The sequence below is a fragment of the Gorilla gorilla genome, chromosome 9 (genome assembly GCF_029281585.2).
Source record: "Gorilla gorilla gorilla isolate KB3781 chromosome 9, NHGRI_mGorGor1-v2.1_pri, whole genome shotgun sequence".
NCBI lineage: Eukaryota > Metazoa > Chordata > Mammalia > Primates > Hominidae > Gorilla > Gorilla gorilla.
Genome location: NC_073233.2, coordinates 130,695,080 through 130,712,370, shown reverse-complemented (window position 1 = coordinate 130,712,370; position 17,291 = coordinate 130,695,080). Strand labels below are relative to the sequence as shown.

The 17,291-nt window shown below is 45.7% G+C and overlaps 1 protein-coding gene across 2 annotated transcripts in view; it reads right to left on the bottom strand.

Annotated features, from left to right (window-relative positions):
* UBASH3B (ubiquitin associated and SH3 domain containing B) overlaps window positions 1-17,291 on the bottom strand; it is a 158,412-nt gene that overhangs the window by 26,014 nt on the left and 115,107 nt on the right. Inside the window, exons 2-5 of one of the 2 annotated variants that reach the window (XM_004052303.5) lie at window positions 12,208-12,261; window positions 11,271-11,457; window positions 8,782-8,980; window positions 5,248-5,417 (exon numbers count right to left, since the gene is read on the bottom strand). In XM_004052303.5, the coding sequence (XP_004052351.3) occupies window positions 5,248-5,417; window positions 8,782-8,980; window positions 11,271-11,457; window positions 12,208-12,261 (610 nt within the window). Of the gene's footprint in view, window positions 1-5,247; window positions 5,418-8,781; window positions 8,981-11,270; window positions 11,458-12,203; window positions 12,262-17,291 lie in introns of both variants that reach the window. The other variant, XM_031016288.3, reaches the window with a different exon arrangement.

Sequence of the window (17,291 nt, the reverse complement as noted above, 5' to 3'; positions counted from 1 at the left end):
TTCAAGTGATTCTCTTGCCTCAGCTTCCCTGGTAGCTAGGATTTCAGGCGGCCGCCACCACACCTGGCTAATTTTTGTATTTTTAGTAGAGACAGGGTTTCACCATGTTGGCCAGGCTGGTCTCGAACTCCTGACCTCAGGTGATTCCCCTCTCTCGGCCTCCCAAAGTGCTGAGATTACAGGTGTGAGTCACCACGCCCAGCCAACTTAGCTCTTTAAACCAGACATGGTTCTTGCCTTAAAGGAGCTTTCTTTAAACCTATAGTTTTAACAAAGATCCTGAAAGAAAAATGTCTAGACATCAGTGTCTATGTCAGCATGTAGCCAGCTTTCATCAGACGGAGAAAACGTTCTTACTCTGGGCTCCGAAACAGCCCCCAGGCCAAAAACAGGCCATGCCAGTTGGCTATTTATTCTTTATTTCTTTTTGCCTTGCTTTCCTGGTATGTATTAACTAATCACAGGTATAGGCATGAAGGTACTGTAGCAAACATTTATTTTAGTATTTTTTATTACTAATAGTGGGAGACCTCAATAGTAAGGAAAATATTTCCTATCTTATTTGTTTCACAAGGGACACAAAGACAGAGAAAGCTTTAACAGCTTTTACTCTTTTCTAGGGTCTCAAAGCCATTAGTTGGAGGCTAAATATTCTGGTCTCCACTTGCATATTTCTAACTTTGGCTTCAGGCTTCAGTTTCCTCATCTATAAAATAATACTTAAGCCCATAAAAGTTAAATGAGACAATCTAAGAAAACACCTTAGGACAGAGCCTTGTGCACCGAAGGGGCATAATTATTTCTACAGAACCAGAGCACCTGATCTCCCACGTCACATCCTTCCTTCCAGCCGACCCTGATCCCTGGACTCTGTGCTGGGTAGGCCTGTGAACTAACTGGCTGGTTGATGTCAAGGTGATACACCAGAACATGTTATAAAGAGAGAAAGGAGCCAGTAAAGGTGTGATTCTTTTCAGAGGATGAGAGTGATTGTGCAGAGAGCTCATTTGCACCGCTGCATTTCCGATTTTCCTTTTATGTAGGGCACCTGTTTGTTTCCCTAATTCTGACTCCAGCATCTTTCAGTTCTAGGTCTTCCCTGCTCTGATTGCCTCCTTATTCTTCCTGTCCCTCTGCCTCATACACACTGAAACCACCTCCCCAAACAAGCCAGGAAGGTTTTCTGTGGGATTGTTAAATCAGCTTAAAGGGAAAAACAATTCACGCGAAATCTCATAAACTGCAAAGCTAAATGTGTGACGTCCCATGAAAAGGAACATTCTATTTTCTGGGACAAGTGGAGAAAGTCACCGAGTCACAGGGAAACAAGCCTAAACTTGTGTTCCTTAAATGTTCAAGCACAGCATGGTCTTGGCTAATAATGCCTTTGGCCCAGTAGTGCCTTTCCCTTGAGAAACTCAATGCGATTTCAGAGAAGTCCTCATTTGTTCTATCATGTGGTGGTGGGGGGGGGGGGTGGGGGGGGGTGGGGGGGTATTCATTCTATCTCTAGGTTATCCCCAGGAAAACTGAGGCACAGCTAAGGTTACAGACAAATATGTCCTAGGCATAGGGAAGCTGGACAATAAGTAGCTTCGATTTATTGAATGAACAATAAAAGAATTAAGGCATTGTAGCAAATCTAAAATTATAACTGGGACCCATGTCCCCAATGCCCTTTCTCGCTCACCAAAAGCAGATACAAAACCTCAGCCTAAGTTTGAAAGATGTGAGAACACATGCCTAATTTATATTACATTCTACTTATTCTTTTGTTTTATGTTTGCCATCTACTTGTAAGAACTCTTTTTTTGTGTGTGAGACGGAGTCTCGCTCTGTTGCCCAGGCTGGAGTGCAGTGGCATCACCTTGGCTCACTGCAACCTCTGCCTCCCGGATTCAAGAGATTCTCCTGTCTCAGCCTCCCGAGTAGCTGGGACTACAGGTGTGTACCACCAAACCTGGCTAATTTTTGTATTTTTAGTAGAGACGAAGTTTCACTGTGTTGGCTAGGCTGGTTTTGAACTCTCACCTCAGGCGATCTGCCCGCCTTGGCCTCCCAAAGCGCTGGGATTACAGGCGTGAGCCACGGTGCCTGGTCTGTACTCGTAAGAACTCTTGAATCCAGGACAGGCACCATGGCTCACACCTGTAATTCCAGCACTTTGGGAGGCCAAGGCAGGCGGATCACGAGGTCAGGAGATCGAGACCATCCTGGCTAACACGGTGAAACCCTGTCTCTACTAAAAATACAAAAAATTAGCCAGGCGTGGTGGCAGGTGCCTGTAGTCCCAGCTACTTGGGAGGCTCAGGCAGGAGAACAGTGTGAACCCAGGAGGCGGAAGTTGCAGTGAGCCGAGATTGCACCACTGCACTCCAGCCTGGGCGACAGAGCAAGACTCCGTCTCAAAAAAAAACAAAAAACAAAAAACAAAAACAAAAACAAAAAACCTCTTGAATCCACCTCAGGTATGTTTTTCCTCCTTACTACAATGGGATGGAACTCAGTTTGCTGAGTGAAATGCAGCCACAGCCCTGAGTGAATACAAGAGCCGAACTGTCTTTGGAGCTCTTTTTATTCTCACTCACAATAATAGCTGCAGCAATTTTTCGTTGCTGTTGCACCCACCTTGTGCTGGGTATTACATTAGAGCCTTTCCATACATCTTCTTTATTTAGTCTTCATAACCATCTAGCAAAACATTGTCACCATTTTACAGATGAGAAAACTAAGGACTGGAGATTTATATAAGTTGTCAAAGTGAATTTAACCCTTGCTAAAGTGATGGAGCCAGGATTTGAAGCCAAGTGTGCTAGACTCCAAAATTGATGCTTTTTGGATCACCCTGTCCTTCCTCTGGATTTCTATTGGTTGGTATATTAAACTGGCATGGCCAATGTAATCACTAACATGGAAGAGCCCATGTGAAATCCAAATGGGATTCGCGTGTCCAAATCGAGTGAGAATCTAAATAGCAGAGGGATGAGGCCTTGGAGTTTTCCTAAGCATCACGGTGCCTTGCCAGAGTGTCCTTGCCTAAACCACTCTCCTTCTCTGGACATCTGTTCCCTCACTGGAACAATCAATCAAAACTGCCTCCTGGGGGCATGTTGAAGAAGGCAGGCAAGAAGAGGGTTACATGTGCAGACGGCTTAGGTAGGACCGAAAGACCTCACGGGAGAGGTCCAGTCCAAAGGGGCCGAGGAGAGCTTTATCAGAACGAACGGTAATAAATGAGCTTTTACAAATAAGAGATAAAAGAGGCCAAGTTATTTTTAGAAAATAATTCATGTGGGCGCTTGCTGCCTTTTTCCTTCCATGCCAATTGAGCAGAATATGGGTCAGGCAGAAAAGCAATTACCCTTTGAGTTAACTGGAGGGCAGTGTTGATTAGAGGATATTCCTTGTAAAATTCCACTGCCACCTTCCTTCTCTTAGAAAGGTGACTTCTCAGAGGCCATCTGCACTCAACCCTTGACTTTTTCTTTGCCCTCAGAAGGAGTCCAACCAGCCACACCTCCCTTGTTATCTTCAGGGTTCGTTCTACGTGACTCTAGGAGATGTCAGAATTCTTAAATAAGATCAGGCCCCGTCTGCTCAAGGCATCTTACAGAAACCTGCATCAAATGACTCAAAAGGAGGACATCACGTTCCCGTCAGCAGAGTCAGACAAAACTGCATGCCCCTGACACTCACAGGCGCATGCTTAGCCCTGAACCTCTGACTCATGGGTTGGCTCTTCTACCACTTCCAAAACAATGAGCTTGCCTGCTCCCAGCCCTGGGGTTCTAACTGTTTTTCATGTTTTGTTTGTTAAAGAAGTCTAAAAGAGATATTAAAAGGCTATGTAAACTAACAAAAATACCAGTTCTTTGGCTGTTTGAAAAATTGGGAAACAAATATAAGTGTTGCTTAATAAATGTAGTTAAGTTGGAAGGCACGTTTTTAACAAACGATGAGGTCTTTTGTGGGTGGGTAGAGATACAGTCTTACCATGCTGCCCAGGCTGGTTTGGAACTCCTGGTCTCAAGCAATACTCCTGCCTCGGCCTCCCAAAGTGCTGGGATCATAGGTGACAGCCGCCATGCCTGGCTATGATGTAGTTTTGTTTCAGACAGGTTGCCCTTCTTTATTGGTCAAAATACATGGGCTCTTGCTTCATCTCTAGCCCTAAATTACTAAGACACTAATGTTTTTTGTGTCTCAGCTTCTCCTTCAGGATAGAAAAAGACACTATTGGCCAGGTACTGCGGCTCACGCTTGTAATCCCAGCACTTTGAGACACCGAGGCGCGCAGATCACCTGAGATCGAGAGCAGTCTGGCCAACACAGCGAAACCCCGGCACTACTAAAAATACAAAAAATTAGCCCAGTGTGGTGGCGGGTGCCTGTAATCCCAGCTACTAGGGAGGCTGAGGCAGGAGAATCGCTTGAACCCCAGGGGCAGGGGTTGCAGTGAGCCAAGATCGTGCCATTGCACTCCAGCCTGGGCAACAAGGAGTGAAACTCCATTTAAAAAAAAAAAAAAGGCAATATTATGCTTCCAAGATGTCACATACTTGTCTAGAAGGCAATGTTGATTCCCTCAAAGGAAGGGTGCTAGGGGTGTACCAATCTTTCTTCTTGTGATGGAATTCAGTTTTCTCACTCAGGCCTCCCACTGGGATGTGCACAAACTCTCACAAGAGGTGGCTTGAGTTTTCTTTTCATGTGTGTCTGTTCTCAAAGCTCCTTGAGGACAGGACCACATTTAAAAATTCCAGTATGCTCCATGGTACTTTGCATGATACAGATACACAGCAAATATCTGTTGATTATGTCTTTGCAAGTTTTTTTGTTTTTTGTTTTGTTTTGTTTGGTATTTATATGTTCTTCAACTCACCTAAGGTCAAAATGATGTCTTCCATTAACACCATAAATTTATATAATATTAAAAATTTTCCAATATATTTTTTATTTATTCTCTCCCATTTCATTTCTTTTTTGCTGGAGTAGGATTGGCATGGGAGACGGAACTAGGGGGATGTTACCCAGATGAATCACTTGTGACCCAGAGAGGAGGGAGGCAAGCTGGAAGCCTCCCTGTGAGGCAAGCAGAGGCTGGACACAATCCTGAGCCAACGGACTCTCTGTTAGGTGCTTGCTCCATTTTTCCCCTGTAGGTACCCATCTCCCTGCAGCAGCGAGCTGCTGATTCTGATTGCAACCCTGCACCTGGTAGCTTCTGGAACCACAGTGAGACATTACCTCATGGTTAGCAAATCGGATATCCCGAGAAAATATGGTAGCCACCCAGTCACACCCTAGCTTGACGTCAATGTTCTGGGCCAGTTTCTCTAGGGTGGGTAGGTGGCTGGCTTGGAAGTGGTAAGCCAGGGTCACATGTAGCTGCTTCTTATGAGGTTCCACATGCACTTCTGGAAAAAGGAAGAAAAAGGTCAGTAATTAAAAGGTGGTGATGATAGCAATGGTGAAGACTTAAGGAAAGGCATAGAAAGGTACCCTGAGAAATTCTGCTTCCCACATAACAAAGAAGACAAAAGACGTTTCTCTCCTTCAAGGCAGTAGAATAAGGGGGTAAGGGGATGGCAAGAAATTCCGAATCGAGCCACTGTTCAAGAGATAGCCACCATATGGCTTTCCTCTAGGAGCTGCGGGTCAGCTGAGGGCAGTCCTTTTAGTTAAGTCCTTCTCACAACATTCCAGTTGGGGGTCACCAGCCCCACCTTTCAGAAGAGGGCACTATGACCTACAGTGATGAAATAATTTGTGTAGAAATACAAAGCACGTTTTATAGCTGCATGACTCCCAAGGCTCTATTCCCTTCATTTTGGAATCAGGTCTCTTAGCTTCTGGGTGAGATTGATGGAGAAATGAGGGGAAAAGATGGATATTTTCAAAGTTTAATGCAGAGTTTCTCTCAACAGCATTTTGGGTTGAATAATTTTTTTTTTGGGGGGGGGGGCTGTCTTGTGCATTATAGGGTGTTTCGCAGCATCCCTGGCCTCTACCCACAAGATGTCAGCAGCACTCTCCAAGCTGTAACAATTGAAAATGACCTCAGACATTGCCAAATGTACCCTGGGAGGCAAAATCACCCTTAGTTGAGACATACTGGTTTAAAGTATACAGACTGTTATTCTAAGATATCCCAAGAGACAAAACAAAACAACCCTACCTACAGGAGGGAATGGCTTTTTTTTTTCTCACTCTGGTACTTTTTTTTTTTTTTGAGACAGGGTCTTGCTCTGTTGCCCAGGCTAGAGTTAAGCGGCATGATCATAGCTCACTGCAGCCTCCACCTCCTGGGCTCAAGTGATGCTCCCACCTCAGCTTCCTGAGTAGCTGGGACTACAGGTGTGAACCACCATGCCTGGCCTCTTTTGTATTTACAATGAGGGAGAATCATCTACTGTACAAACTAGAATAATGAAGAAGTTGCAACTAGAAGAAATTAGGGAATTTGAGAATTTAAGGAGCTTGGTCAAGTCACACAGAGAATTAGTGGCCCAAGATAGAACTAGAAATTGAGCATTTCGGTTTTAAGTACTTTTTCTTTTATACTGCATTGCCTTTCTTTGGTGTAAGCCCCATGAGACAAGGTTTTTGTCTCTTGCTTACACTGTATCCTTACTCAGCATATCATGCAGGTTTTCAGTACTTGTTAAATGAATAAATGCACATGAATGAATCTCCCTTGACCACTTCAAATGGAGGACGACACTAAATCTACTTGATGATATCTGGGCCTGCCAACAACTGGAGAATACCAAGTTCCAGGGCAAAGACATGGTGGCCGGCTTCCCATGCTGGGTAATGAGGAGCGGGACCAGCTAAGCTGTGCAGGGTCATCCAGTTCTCCACATCCCCACCAGGGGGCCACACAACAGCAGAGAAACGAAGCCGGCCAAGTTCTTCATGACAGCAGGATCTTGGAGAGGAACTGGCTCCGCCCGCGTCCCACGGGGAAAGCTGGGGCTTCGACTGCTGCTCACTCAGTATGCACTCCAAGAATCTGTGCGGCCCTGGCTGAGGCTGGCTTTTCTCATTTGTGAAGGATTTGGGTTTTGCGGCTTTGACATTAGTTTTGGTCCTTGTGGGGATTTAGTGGTTCTGACAATAACTACTGTGGGATGAGAGAAAGCCATTTCCTTGAGATTGAGGGATAAGAGCAGGAAATAATTTGCCTCTCAGTTATGCTCTTTCTCTGAAATATTAAGCTCCTATGAAATGTCAGGCTTCACTGAAGTCAGGACCCGGAGACTAGTCCCGTCGCTGAGGGAGAGGAAGAGGTGGGGGTGGGGGTTGCGAAGTCTAAAGAGGCCCCTCCCCAGGTACAGAGGGGTCTTAAGGTCCTTGTGTTCCTTCCGAGAGCACTGTGATCCTGCAGTGATACTGAGCCCCGATCCCACTCATAGGTCCCAAGCCCTGTGTGGTGCTTTTCTGGTAAAGAGGAATATGGAACAAAAGGCCTGAGATGGTGATGAAAATAGCAGCAGGGAACAATGGCAGGTGAGGGATAGGCCAAAGGCCAAAAGGCTAAGGAGCAAACTGTGCGGCCTTGCTCAGGTCTTCCCCCTCTCTGGCACTCCATAAAATTAGGGGTAGGGGAATTCTACGTCTCCTCCAGCTTTACACTCAGCACTCGGCTTCCACTGTGCATCCTGCACCATCCACTCTGGTCAGGGCAGCCTCCCCACTGTCCTCTGCTCACACCATCTCATGCCTGCCTGCCTGTGCTCCTGCCACCCGCCCGCCTGCAGGCCTTTCCTCCATTGTCCTGATCAACATCATCCCAGGGCAAGTTTCCTTCCTTCCGTGAAGGTAGAACCACCCCTTTCTCTTTTCAGAGCTGATGTTACACAGGGCCTGGCCGGGAGAAACCACTTCTTGTTCTCTTCCTTGTTGCACTCCTCATGTAGGAGAAATCCTCATAGTAGGTGACCAATAAGTACCTGCCAATTGTGATTTCATGCTGGAGTGAGCCAAGAGGCTCTCCCCCCACCAGGTTGTCTGTCTGTTTCCCTGCTGTCATTGAGCTAAGTGAGCTTGTCCACACCTGTAGTCAGACAGGAGAGCTATGCAAACTTCTCCCTCTTTTCACCTCCATCGTGTCTCCTGCCTTGAGCACTTCTTTAAGCTAATTCCTTTGACAGGAAATCTCAGGTGTCCTGAACTAAGAGCTCCCATGAGAAGAGCAGGAGACATTTGGAAGGGGTTACATTTTTAGACAGACTCTTGGGGCTTGGGGTCCTATCTAATGGTTTTCAGCAAGTTGAAGGGTATTGAATTGGCTCAGTGGATTTTATTGTGATATAATACGAAGTGCTTCCACTCTTCTCTCTATCCTCTGCTACCCACTGAGAAAAGATCTGGATTGTCATGGAGTGAACAGAGACCCAGATAAACACCTACATGGGTGGGAGCTTGGGAGGGAGAAAGGATGTTTCTTTAATTCTGAATTAGGAGGAGATGGTGGTGCTACAAAGAAATACATTTCTAGTTCAGTATGGAAGTCATTTGTGAAACTTCAACTTGGGTGTTAGGGAATAAGCCTTAGACGGTCTCTCCAGGTCAGCAGAAGAGGAGTTGAACGTTTTTACAAGGGAGCAAGACGTGGGGTGCTGCAGGAAAAGGCTGTTTTTTTGTCACACGTCCATTCCTGCAGGGTCCTCCATCTCCTGACCCCATCCTGCTCCTCTACCACTATTTCCTATCCTTTTTCCTTTCCAACTCTTTGATTGACAGGGCCCAGGGCTGGCCTGGCAGCTGTTTGCTCACCGGTTTTGGATGCGGCCTCTGCAGCAAAGTCAGCAGCAAACTTCTTGAGGACCTCCGCACTGTCTTCCTTTACGAAGAGGCCGATGAAGTTGGACGACGTATAGAGCTCCAGGGGCAGCGGGGCCGAGAACTTACATTTCCAGCGACTGACCGTGGTCTGCAGGGCTTCCCCCAGGGCATCCACCTTGCTGTCCTCGCACTGGCAGGGAAAACAGGCAGTCTTCACTCAGAGACAAGGGGAGATGGAAGTCTGCTGCTACTTAACATTGGCATCCTCTCCCCAGAGACTGGAGGAGGCTGATAATGCAATTACTTAACCACCACCCCTGTCTGTGGGGAGAGAGGAACTGCAGACTTCCAATTATTCAGACACAGATTACCCAACTGGTGGATTAATGTGGGGAACACATGACCTTTTCCCTCCTTTCCTTGCTGTGAAGTGGCCCCCGTGGACCCAGCCAAAATGCTGCAGAACTGGTTGAGCGGAAAGCAAGAAAGGGGAGCGAGATTGGGGAGATACTGGTCAAAGGACATAAAACTTCACTTAGGAGAAATAAGTTCAAGAGACCTATTGTACAGCACAGTGACTATAGTTCATCATAACGTATTGTATGCTTGAAAATTACTAAGAGAGTAGAGTTTAAGTGTTCTCACCACAAAAGCATGATAAGCATGCGAGGTAATGCATGTACAATTAGCTTGATTTAGGCACTCCACAATGCATATATATATTCAACCATCATGTTATACACCATAAATGTATATAATTTTTATCAATTAGAAAAAAATCAGGCTGGGCGCAGTGGCTCATGCCTGTAATCCCAGCACTTTGGGAGGCCGAGGCGGGCAGATCACTTGAGGACTGGAGTTTGAGACCAGCCTGACCAACATAGTGAAACCCCATCTCTACTAAAAATACAAAAATTAGCCAGACATGGTGGCGGACGCCTGTAATCCCAGCTACTTGGAAGGCTGAGGCAGGAGAATCACTTGAACCCGGGAAGCAGAGGTTGCAGTGAGCCAAGATCACGCCACTGCACTCCAGCCTGAGTGACAGAGAGAGACTATATATCAATAAAAAAGAAAAAGAAAAAGAAAAAAAAAATCAAAGTTCTCCTTGCTTGTGAAAAAAAAAAAAAAAATGAAGGAACGTGACAGGAGAGAGTGCAGCATCCCAGGAGAAGCTGCGTGTTTTCTACTATTTTGTATCATCTGTACTTTTCTTTTCCTCTCAGATGATCAGAAGTTGACTCTACATCCACCCTCATGATAGTTGGGAAGAATGAGTCCCAGAGAGCTATGACATCATCCTCCTACCTTCCTGAGAGCATTGGAAAAAAGAATGAACGTCTCTCAAACTCTGAAGGGTTTTGAGAAAGATCTTGGGATGACTAAGAGGAAATGACAGTCACTTTAATTTTCAGAGTGAATGGTAAAAGAGAAGGTGTTAGGAACATATTATTACCTGAGAGAGAGAAAAAGAGAGAGAATATATCTGGGGAAAAAAGCAAAATATTTTTTATAAAAATGTTTTAAAATGCTACCACTTTGGTCTTGAATATATGGAGATAAATCAACTCTTCTCTATTATCACAGAGAGCTAAAGTAGACAAAATGTATTTACATGTGTGATAGTGAGGGGGATTATATTTGGTCAGTAGAGGCCGGGCATGGTGGCTCATGCCTATAATCCCAGCACTTTGGGAGGCTGAGGTGGGCGGATCACTTGAGGTGAAGAGTTCAAGACCAGCCTGGCCAACATGGTGAAACCCCGTCTCTACTAAAAATACAAAAATTAGCCGGGCATGGTGGCATATGCCTGTAATCACAGCCACTTGGGAGGCTGAGGCAGGAGAATCGCTTGAATTGGAGAGATGGAGGTTGCAGTGAGCCGAGATCATGCTGCTGCACTCCAGCCTGTGTGACAGAGTGAGACTCTGTCTCAAAACAACAACAACAACAACAACAACAAAAATTGGTCAGTAGATAAGCTTTCTGACAGCTAGGATTATACACTAGGTAACAATGGCAAGTAAATATCTTTGCATTCTCTAGAAATATATAGCAGGAAAAAAAAACTTGTGGACAGGAAATGGCTTTCCCTGTCTATAAACTGCCTTTTTTGTTCCCTGCTCTTAGTTCCTCCTCTTTGCTTGTCGTAAGAGTGGAGAGGGTAGACAGCAAACAGGTGTGACGCTAGATCAGTGATTCTATTCCAGCAGCCAGACCAGTGTGTCTCTCACAGAGGGTTACAATCTGGTGCTACCCCCATCCTGGGGTGCTCCTGGGCCTCAGCAGATAAAACTAGGAAGCGTTGGGGTGAGGGGCCCATTGTGGACCTCACTGATGCCTTGAAGGTCCCTCCAGCTGTAGGAGCCTGTGACTATTCCTGCTATCTTCCTGCGAGGCCCCCCTTTGCTCCAGGTCCCAAAGGGCCCGCTGGGATCCTAGGAGCCAGGCTTCCCAGGGGCGGGGGCGCTGCCGCTCACCATAAAGAACTGGCAGAGTGTGATGTGGGGGAAGATGTTGTGTGCCTTGTTCTTCCCGCAGATCTGCTTCGACTGCTGCCAAAAGTCGGAAAGCTTCTGTGCTAAGGGGCCGGTGGGACGGAGGTAGAGGACGTACTCCCGGGGCAGGGGGTCATCCAGGAAGGGGTCACCGACATGGGAGAATAACCTGTAAGACAGAAGTAAGCCAACGAGGTGTCACTTGAGAATAATGGGAGGGGAAAAAAGAACTGAGAGACAGATCCACCCTCCATGTGCTCCAAATCCCCGGCACAGTGCGGGGAAGGGTTTTCATTCATGATTTAAAAATCTACTTCTGGAAACTCACACTTCATAACCAACTCTCAGATGCAGCAACTTCTGTCTTCCTTCTTGTCATTTTGCCTCCTCATCGTACAACTCCCTAAAAAAGTCCTAAAACCGCTCTCCAGGAAGCATTCTTGGATCAACTCCAAATCCTTTCCCAATCCACTAGGACCAACCCAGCCTGTCCCTCAGGTCAGCCTGTAATTAAACCCATGTCCCTCCAAAGACAAGGGAAGCTCCAGAGAGGTAACCTTGTAGGACCCACCCTGGGTAGGGATACCCTGGAAGGTCAGTAGGGTACTTTTCTAAATTGACTTGCTCAATATCCATACCCCTAAAATGAATCTTTAAGTGACTGGAGCAGGGACAGATCTTATGAGAGAGGCTCTATCTGGGAATTACGTAGAATTTTCTTTAAACAGCTCCAAGGAGAAACATACCCTGGGGCCAGGGCAGAGGAGGCAATTGACTTGATAAACACACTTGCCACAGTCTTTTGGCTCCTGTCTCTTCTGGAAGGGTCCATTAGAGAAAGTCTGCACCTCCCCACTCATCCACATGCACTTTGAGTTAATTATATGCTATTTTCTCTATTTATTTATCTCATACCAACCAGTCACATGCTGCCTGAACACTTCTTCCTCCCGTGGATGCCAAGGCTTTTTGTCTGAAAGAAGAAATCAAATTTCTATTGTTAATATTTTTAGCCTCCTCTCCCTGCAGTGGCAAGAGCTGAGTGTGAAGGAGGCGACATCAAAGCCTGTGTTCCACTCAATCCTCTGTGGTGGGGAGTAGACACCTGCAGCAGGTTTTCCCCCAAGGGTCATATCGAGACATATGGAAGTTAGGACTTGTAATTAATTTCCATGTGATTAGCATCAGATTTGCATGCAGTCTGACAGCCCAGGCAGTCTATTTTCAGCAGTTTCCACATTAGAGTTTTATTTTTGCTTCTCTAAAGGTTGTCATGTCTTGGTTTTTCCTCCTTCCTCTTCACCCACTCATTCTTAGTGACCCAGATCCCTGACAGAGCAGATTCTTGTTTTCAGCCCCTTTGGCAGAAAGTATTAGAAGTGGTGCTGATGGTTTTCTTTTTTTTCTTCTTTTTTTTTTTTTGAGACAGAGTCTTACTCTGTCACCCAGGCTGGAGTGCAGTGATATGATGATCGTGGCTCACTGCAGCCTCAACCTCCTGCACTCAAGCAATCCTCCCGCCTAAGCCTCCCAAGTAGCTGGGACTACAGGTGCATGCCACCATATTTGGCTAATTTTTTATTTTTGTAGAGACAGGATATCATTATGTTGCCCAGGCTGGTACTAATTATTATTAAGACATAGGGCTAAAAGCTCACAAGGACAAATGGTTTGGATCAATTCATTGCCTCCCTCTACCCACTTCCAACCACCACCAGGCTGGATCCATCATCTCCAAGTATTTTACAGACATCTTTGAGGATGAGTATCACTGGATTAAAGGGAATGGCCAGAGCAGTGCAGCTATCATTCTCGCTTCTGGAGAAACAACTCAAAGCATGACTAACTGTAGCTAAGTATCCATAGGCTGGTTATAGCAGTGAAGCCCTGTGTACAAACTTAAAAGTGGAGCTCTTCTTAAATTATACACAGGTCTCCAAGAGCCAGATAGTTCTGGATTTGTATCTAGCCTTGCTATTCATCCATCCTTTCATTCATTCATGCATTCATGCTTACATTTATTCAGCAAACATCTACTGAATCTCAACTATTTTGTCAGCACTGTGCTAGGCTCTAGGAATACAGTAATGAACAAGACTTATGTGATCCCTGCCCTAAAGGAGTTTTCTGTCTAGTAGGCATGTAAATATTAATTATACAGATAACGATTTAATTACATTGATGTTAAGTGCCATGGAGGGAAAGCATAGGGGACATAAGAACATAGGACAGGGAGATCTAACCTGGTCTGAGGGGCTGGGGAAGGCTGCACTAAGGATGGAACATTTCAAGTGAAATCTGAGGGTGTAGACACATCTGGGTGGCGTGGATGGGGCGCGTGGTGGTCGTTGATGTGGAAAACACCTGGTACATCTATTCTATAGTGAGATGTAAAGATTAAATGAGCCAGTGTAGAGAAGGAGCCTGGGACAGTGTCTGACCTATCATAGGTGATCAATAGGTGCTCGCTCTTGTCCCTTCACACTACGTTGATTCAGGATCCTTGGGAGAGAGAAGAGATGAGTGGGAATCCGAGTTACACTGACACTCTGCAAGCATGCTTTCCCCAACTGGCTGCTAAACTCACCCCCTCCTTCCTTGTCCTACCCTTCTATGGAGCGATTAGAATGACCGATGCTGTGAGAATTGCAGGGTTGGATTGGAAGGGACCTCAGAGGTCATCTGTGAACCCAGCTTCTTCATTTGATACAAAGAAAAACTTAGGTGGAAAGAAGTGATGAAATGCGCTTAAAGCAGCCTGGCTGGGGTGATGGCTGAGCAAAGGCCAGCCTCTGTTGTTCTGCTCCACAGAAAGACAAGTTAAAGACTATCCCCTTCCCCTATGAAAGTCTGCGCACAGATACCAAATGATCAGGATGAGGAAGTCTGCACAGCTAATGAGAACAGCATTGTAAAAGGCAAGCCTACTTACAGGTTGATGAAGTTACGGAGAAGCAAGACAGACCCCTCTGCTCCGCTTGGAACAGCTGGTGCAGAAAAGGCTGGAAGCACAGAGACCCACACACGCTCATTCCCACACTTTGACAAGGTGCTCAACTGTTGCTGGGGTGCAGCCTTGTCTGTTTCCTCACGATTTACTAGACAATCAGAGGCCACACATCTCGCTTTTTTTTTTTTCAGTACAGAAGCCGTGTACGCACAAAACAACACAAATCATGACCTTTTAGAGGTTAGAATCTCTGAGGAATTAAAGTCACCAAAAAAGGACCCATTGTTCCAAAAACAACTGGGAAAAGGAAAACGCATTTGTGGCACCAGACAATGTGCTATTTATATAAGGAATTCAATTTCTTTTTTCCTACACCCTTCCCCCAATGAAATATATCCGACTGAAATTTAATTTATTTCTTCCTAGGCACTAGGAGTACCCTCTGGAAGTGAAAGATCTAATTAAGTGATGGCCTCTGTAACTCAAAAGACAAGTTTTGGAAAGAGTTCAAAGAAAAAATTGAAAAAGATAATGAAAGGTTTGGGTGATAAGATGATGATGAAAGGCTAAGGAAATCCAAATTCTTTGTTCTGAAAAGCCGAGATCTGAGAGGTCCCTGGTTTGGTGGAAGGTTATCGTATCTGGTACACATGCTCCGGGGAGGCTTGGCCAAGATAAAATAAGCACAAAGGGCTCAAGTTAGCTACCAAGAGGGACTTTCTGACAGCCATGTACTTTAAAGTTTTTATTTTTATTTTTGAAAGCTTCAAGAAAGCTGTTACCTATCTGAAACAGGGGTGTGCAATTCTCCAGGCAGGAGGCTGCACGAGGAGTAAAATCTCATTTTCCCTAAGGTCATGAGCCATAGACAAACCTTGCTGGCCCTTCACCCACTGCCAGGCTGGCATCAATTTGGGCTAAGTGTGTTCCTACAACTCTGCCCACAGAACAGACTGAACATGGGCACGGCAGAACATGTGTCTCCCTCTCCACTCTGCTGAGGAATGACTGTTGCCATAGAGCACCCACCTCCATGGTCCACCCATGGGGCCAATGCCAAGGGCAAGTGGGGGTATGTGGAGTGGACTCTAAACCCCAGACTGAGTCTGCGCATCTGCTATCCTCAGGGTGACTCAGGACTCGGCAGAGAGTTTACTCAGACACTGTCTGAGACCTCGAGAAGATAAAGGAGGCATATCCCTTTAAACTAAAATGCACCCATTGGATGACAGCAACAAATTACAGCAATCAGTGATTTAAATGGAACCTTCTTGTTTTGAACTGGTGAAATGTGAATTGTTGAAGTTTTGTCATGTGTGAACCTAAATTTGACTTCCGATCCTAGCCCTAACCTTCCTGATTATGTGTAGGGCTCATTTATAGCAGAATATGAAAAAGAAATAGTGTAAAAACTCTCCTGCCTACTAAGGATGGAGAAGAACAGCACAAAGAAAAGAAACACAATGGCTAATTTAAAAAACCCAGGTGAGCAGTGGTCCTTCCCACAGGGGAGGGAACAGCAGTGCCCGCCAATGGCCTTGCAGTGCTCCGGCGGAATTCTTCCTACTTTCTGCCCTCAGCTTGGAGGATTTTTGAATTCAAGGTTGGTCTGGCCCCAGGGTCACAGAGATATCTCTCATGACCTTGAAGGAGGTTTGCAAGGAAAAATCGCTTTCCTGTTAGTCTGCCTGAGACAAAGCAGCTTTCCTTCTTTCTGCCTTCCTTCCCTCCTCTTCCTCCTTCCCTCTCTTTCTTCCTTCCTTCTTTCCCTCCCTCCTCTCCCTTCTTTCTTTTCCTTCTACTCTCTTTTTTCTTCTCCTCCTAAGGAACCCTTATCAGGAAACCAAATGAAAACCAAAAACAAAACCCCTGAATTATCACGGGATGTACAAAGAGGAGGAAAGTATGGTCCCTACCCTCAGAGAGCTCACAGCCTCAGAGAGTCAGATACAAAAGCAGCTTCTTACAATGCAATATGCCAAGGGCCATGACGGAGACATGCAGGGTGCTAAGAGAGCTCACGGTGGGCCCAGCTCCGTAGTGGGGAGTTCCCAAGCCTGAGGTTCTCAAATTGTACACCAAGCTACTGTAGGTCAGAACGCCACAGCAAACTCAAAGAGGTGCCACTGGATATTTTAAATGTTATAAGGGAAACACAGCAATACTCATCATCTGTTGAACACCACATAAGCTTCTAGCTTGAGGTAGTTAGAGTTCACAATATCAGACTGGGCTGCATTCTTGAGGTCCTATCTTGGTGAAGCTGCAGTTTTAGCAACTGTTGTAATAAAAACCAAGTACCCAGTGAAAATCAATGTGGAACAGGCAATGAGAGTGGCAGTGCCCCAACTGATCCTAAGGCTGGGGCAGTTGTGCAGTGCCCCACAGACACACACATCCCATTAGTAAGTAGCTGTGGTTATTTAAGAATAAAAATGTGATTATTCTTTCTGTGTGTGTGTGTGTGTGTGTGTGTGTGTGTGTGTGTTTTGACACAGCTCTCAAGTTGCCAGGACATAAATATTTATTAAGGTGTTTAGATCTAACTACTAAATAAACAGAACTGTTGGTATTTATGTTGGCCCACAGGCTCTATGTAAAAATTATTGGACACTAAGGGGTTGTGGGCTGAGAAAGTTTAGGACTCTTTCCTAAAAGAAATGATGCTTGATCTGGACCTTAAAAGCTAAGTAAGAGGCTGGACACGGTGGCTCACGCCTGTAATCCCAGCACTTTGGGAGGCCAAGATGGGTGGATCACCTGAGGAGAGGAGTTCGAGACCAGCCTGACCAACATGGTGAAACCCCGTGTCTACTAAAAATACAAAAATTAGCTGGGCGTGGTGGCGTGGTGGTGGGTGCCTGTAATCCCAGCTACTTGGGAGGCTGAGGCAGGAGAATCACTTGAACCCGGGAGGCGGAGGATGCAGTGAGCTGAGGTCGTGCCACTGCACTCCACCCTGGGTGACAAGAGCAAAACTCCATCTCAGGAAAAAAAAAAAAAAAAAAAAAGCAAAGTAAGAGCTGACTAGAGAAAAAAAGGAAAGCAGAAGG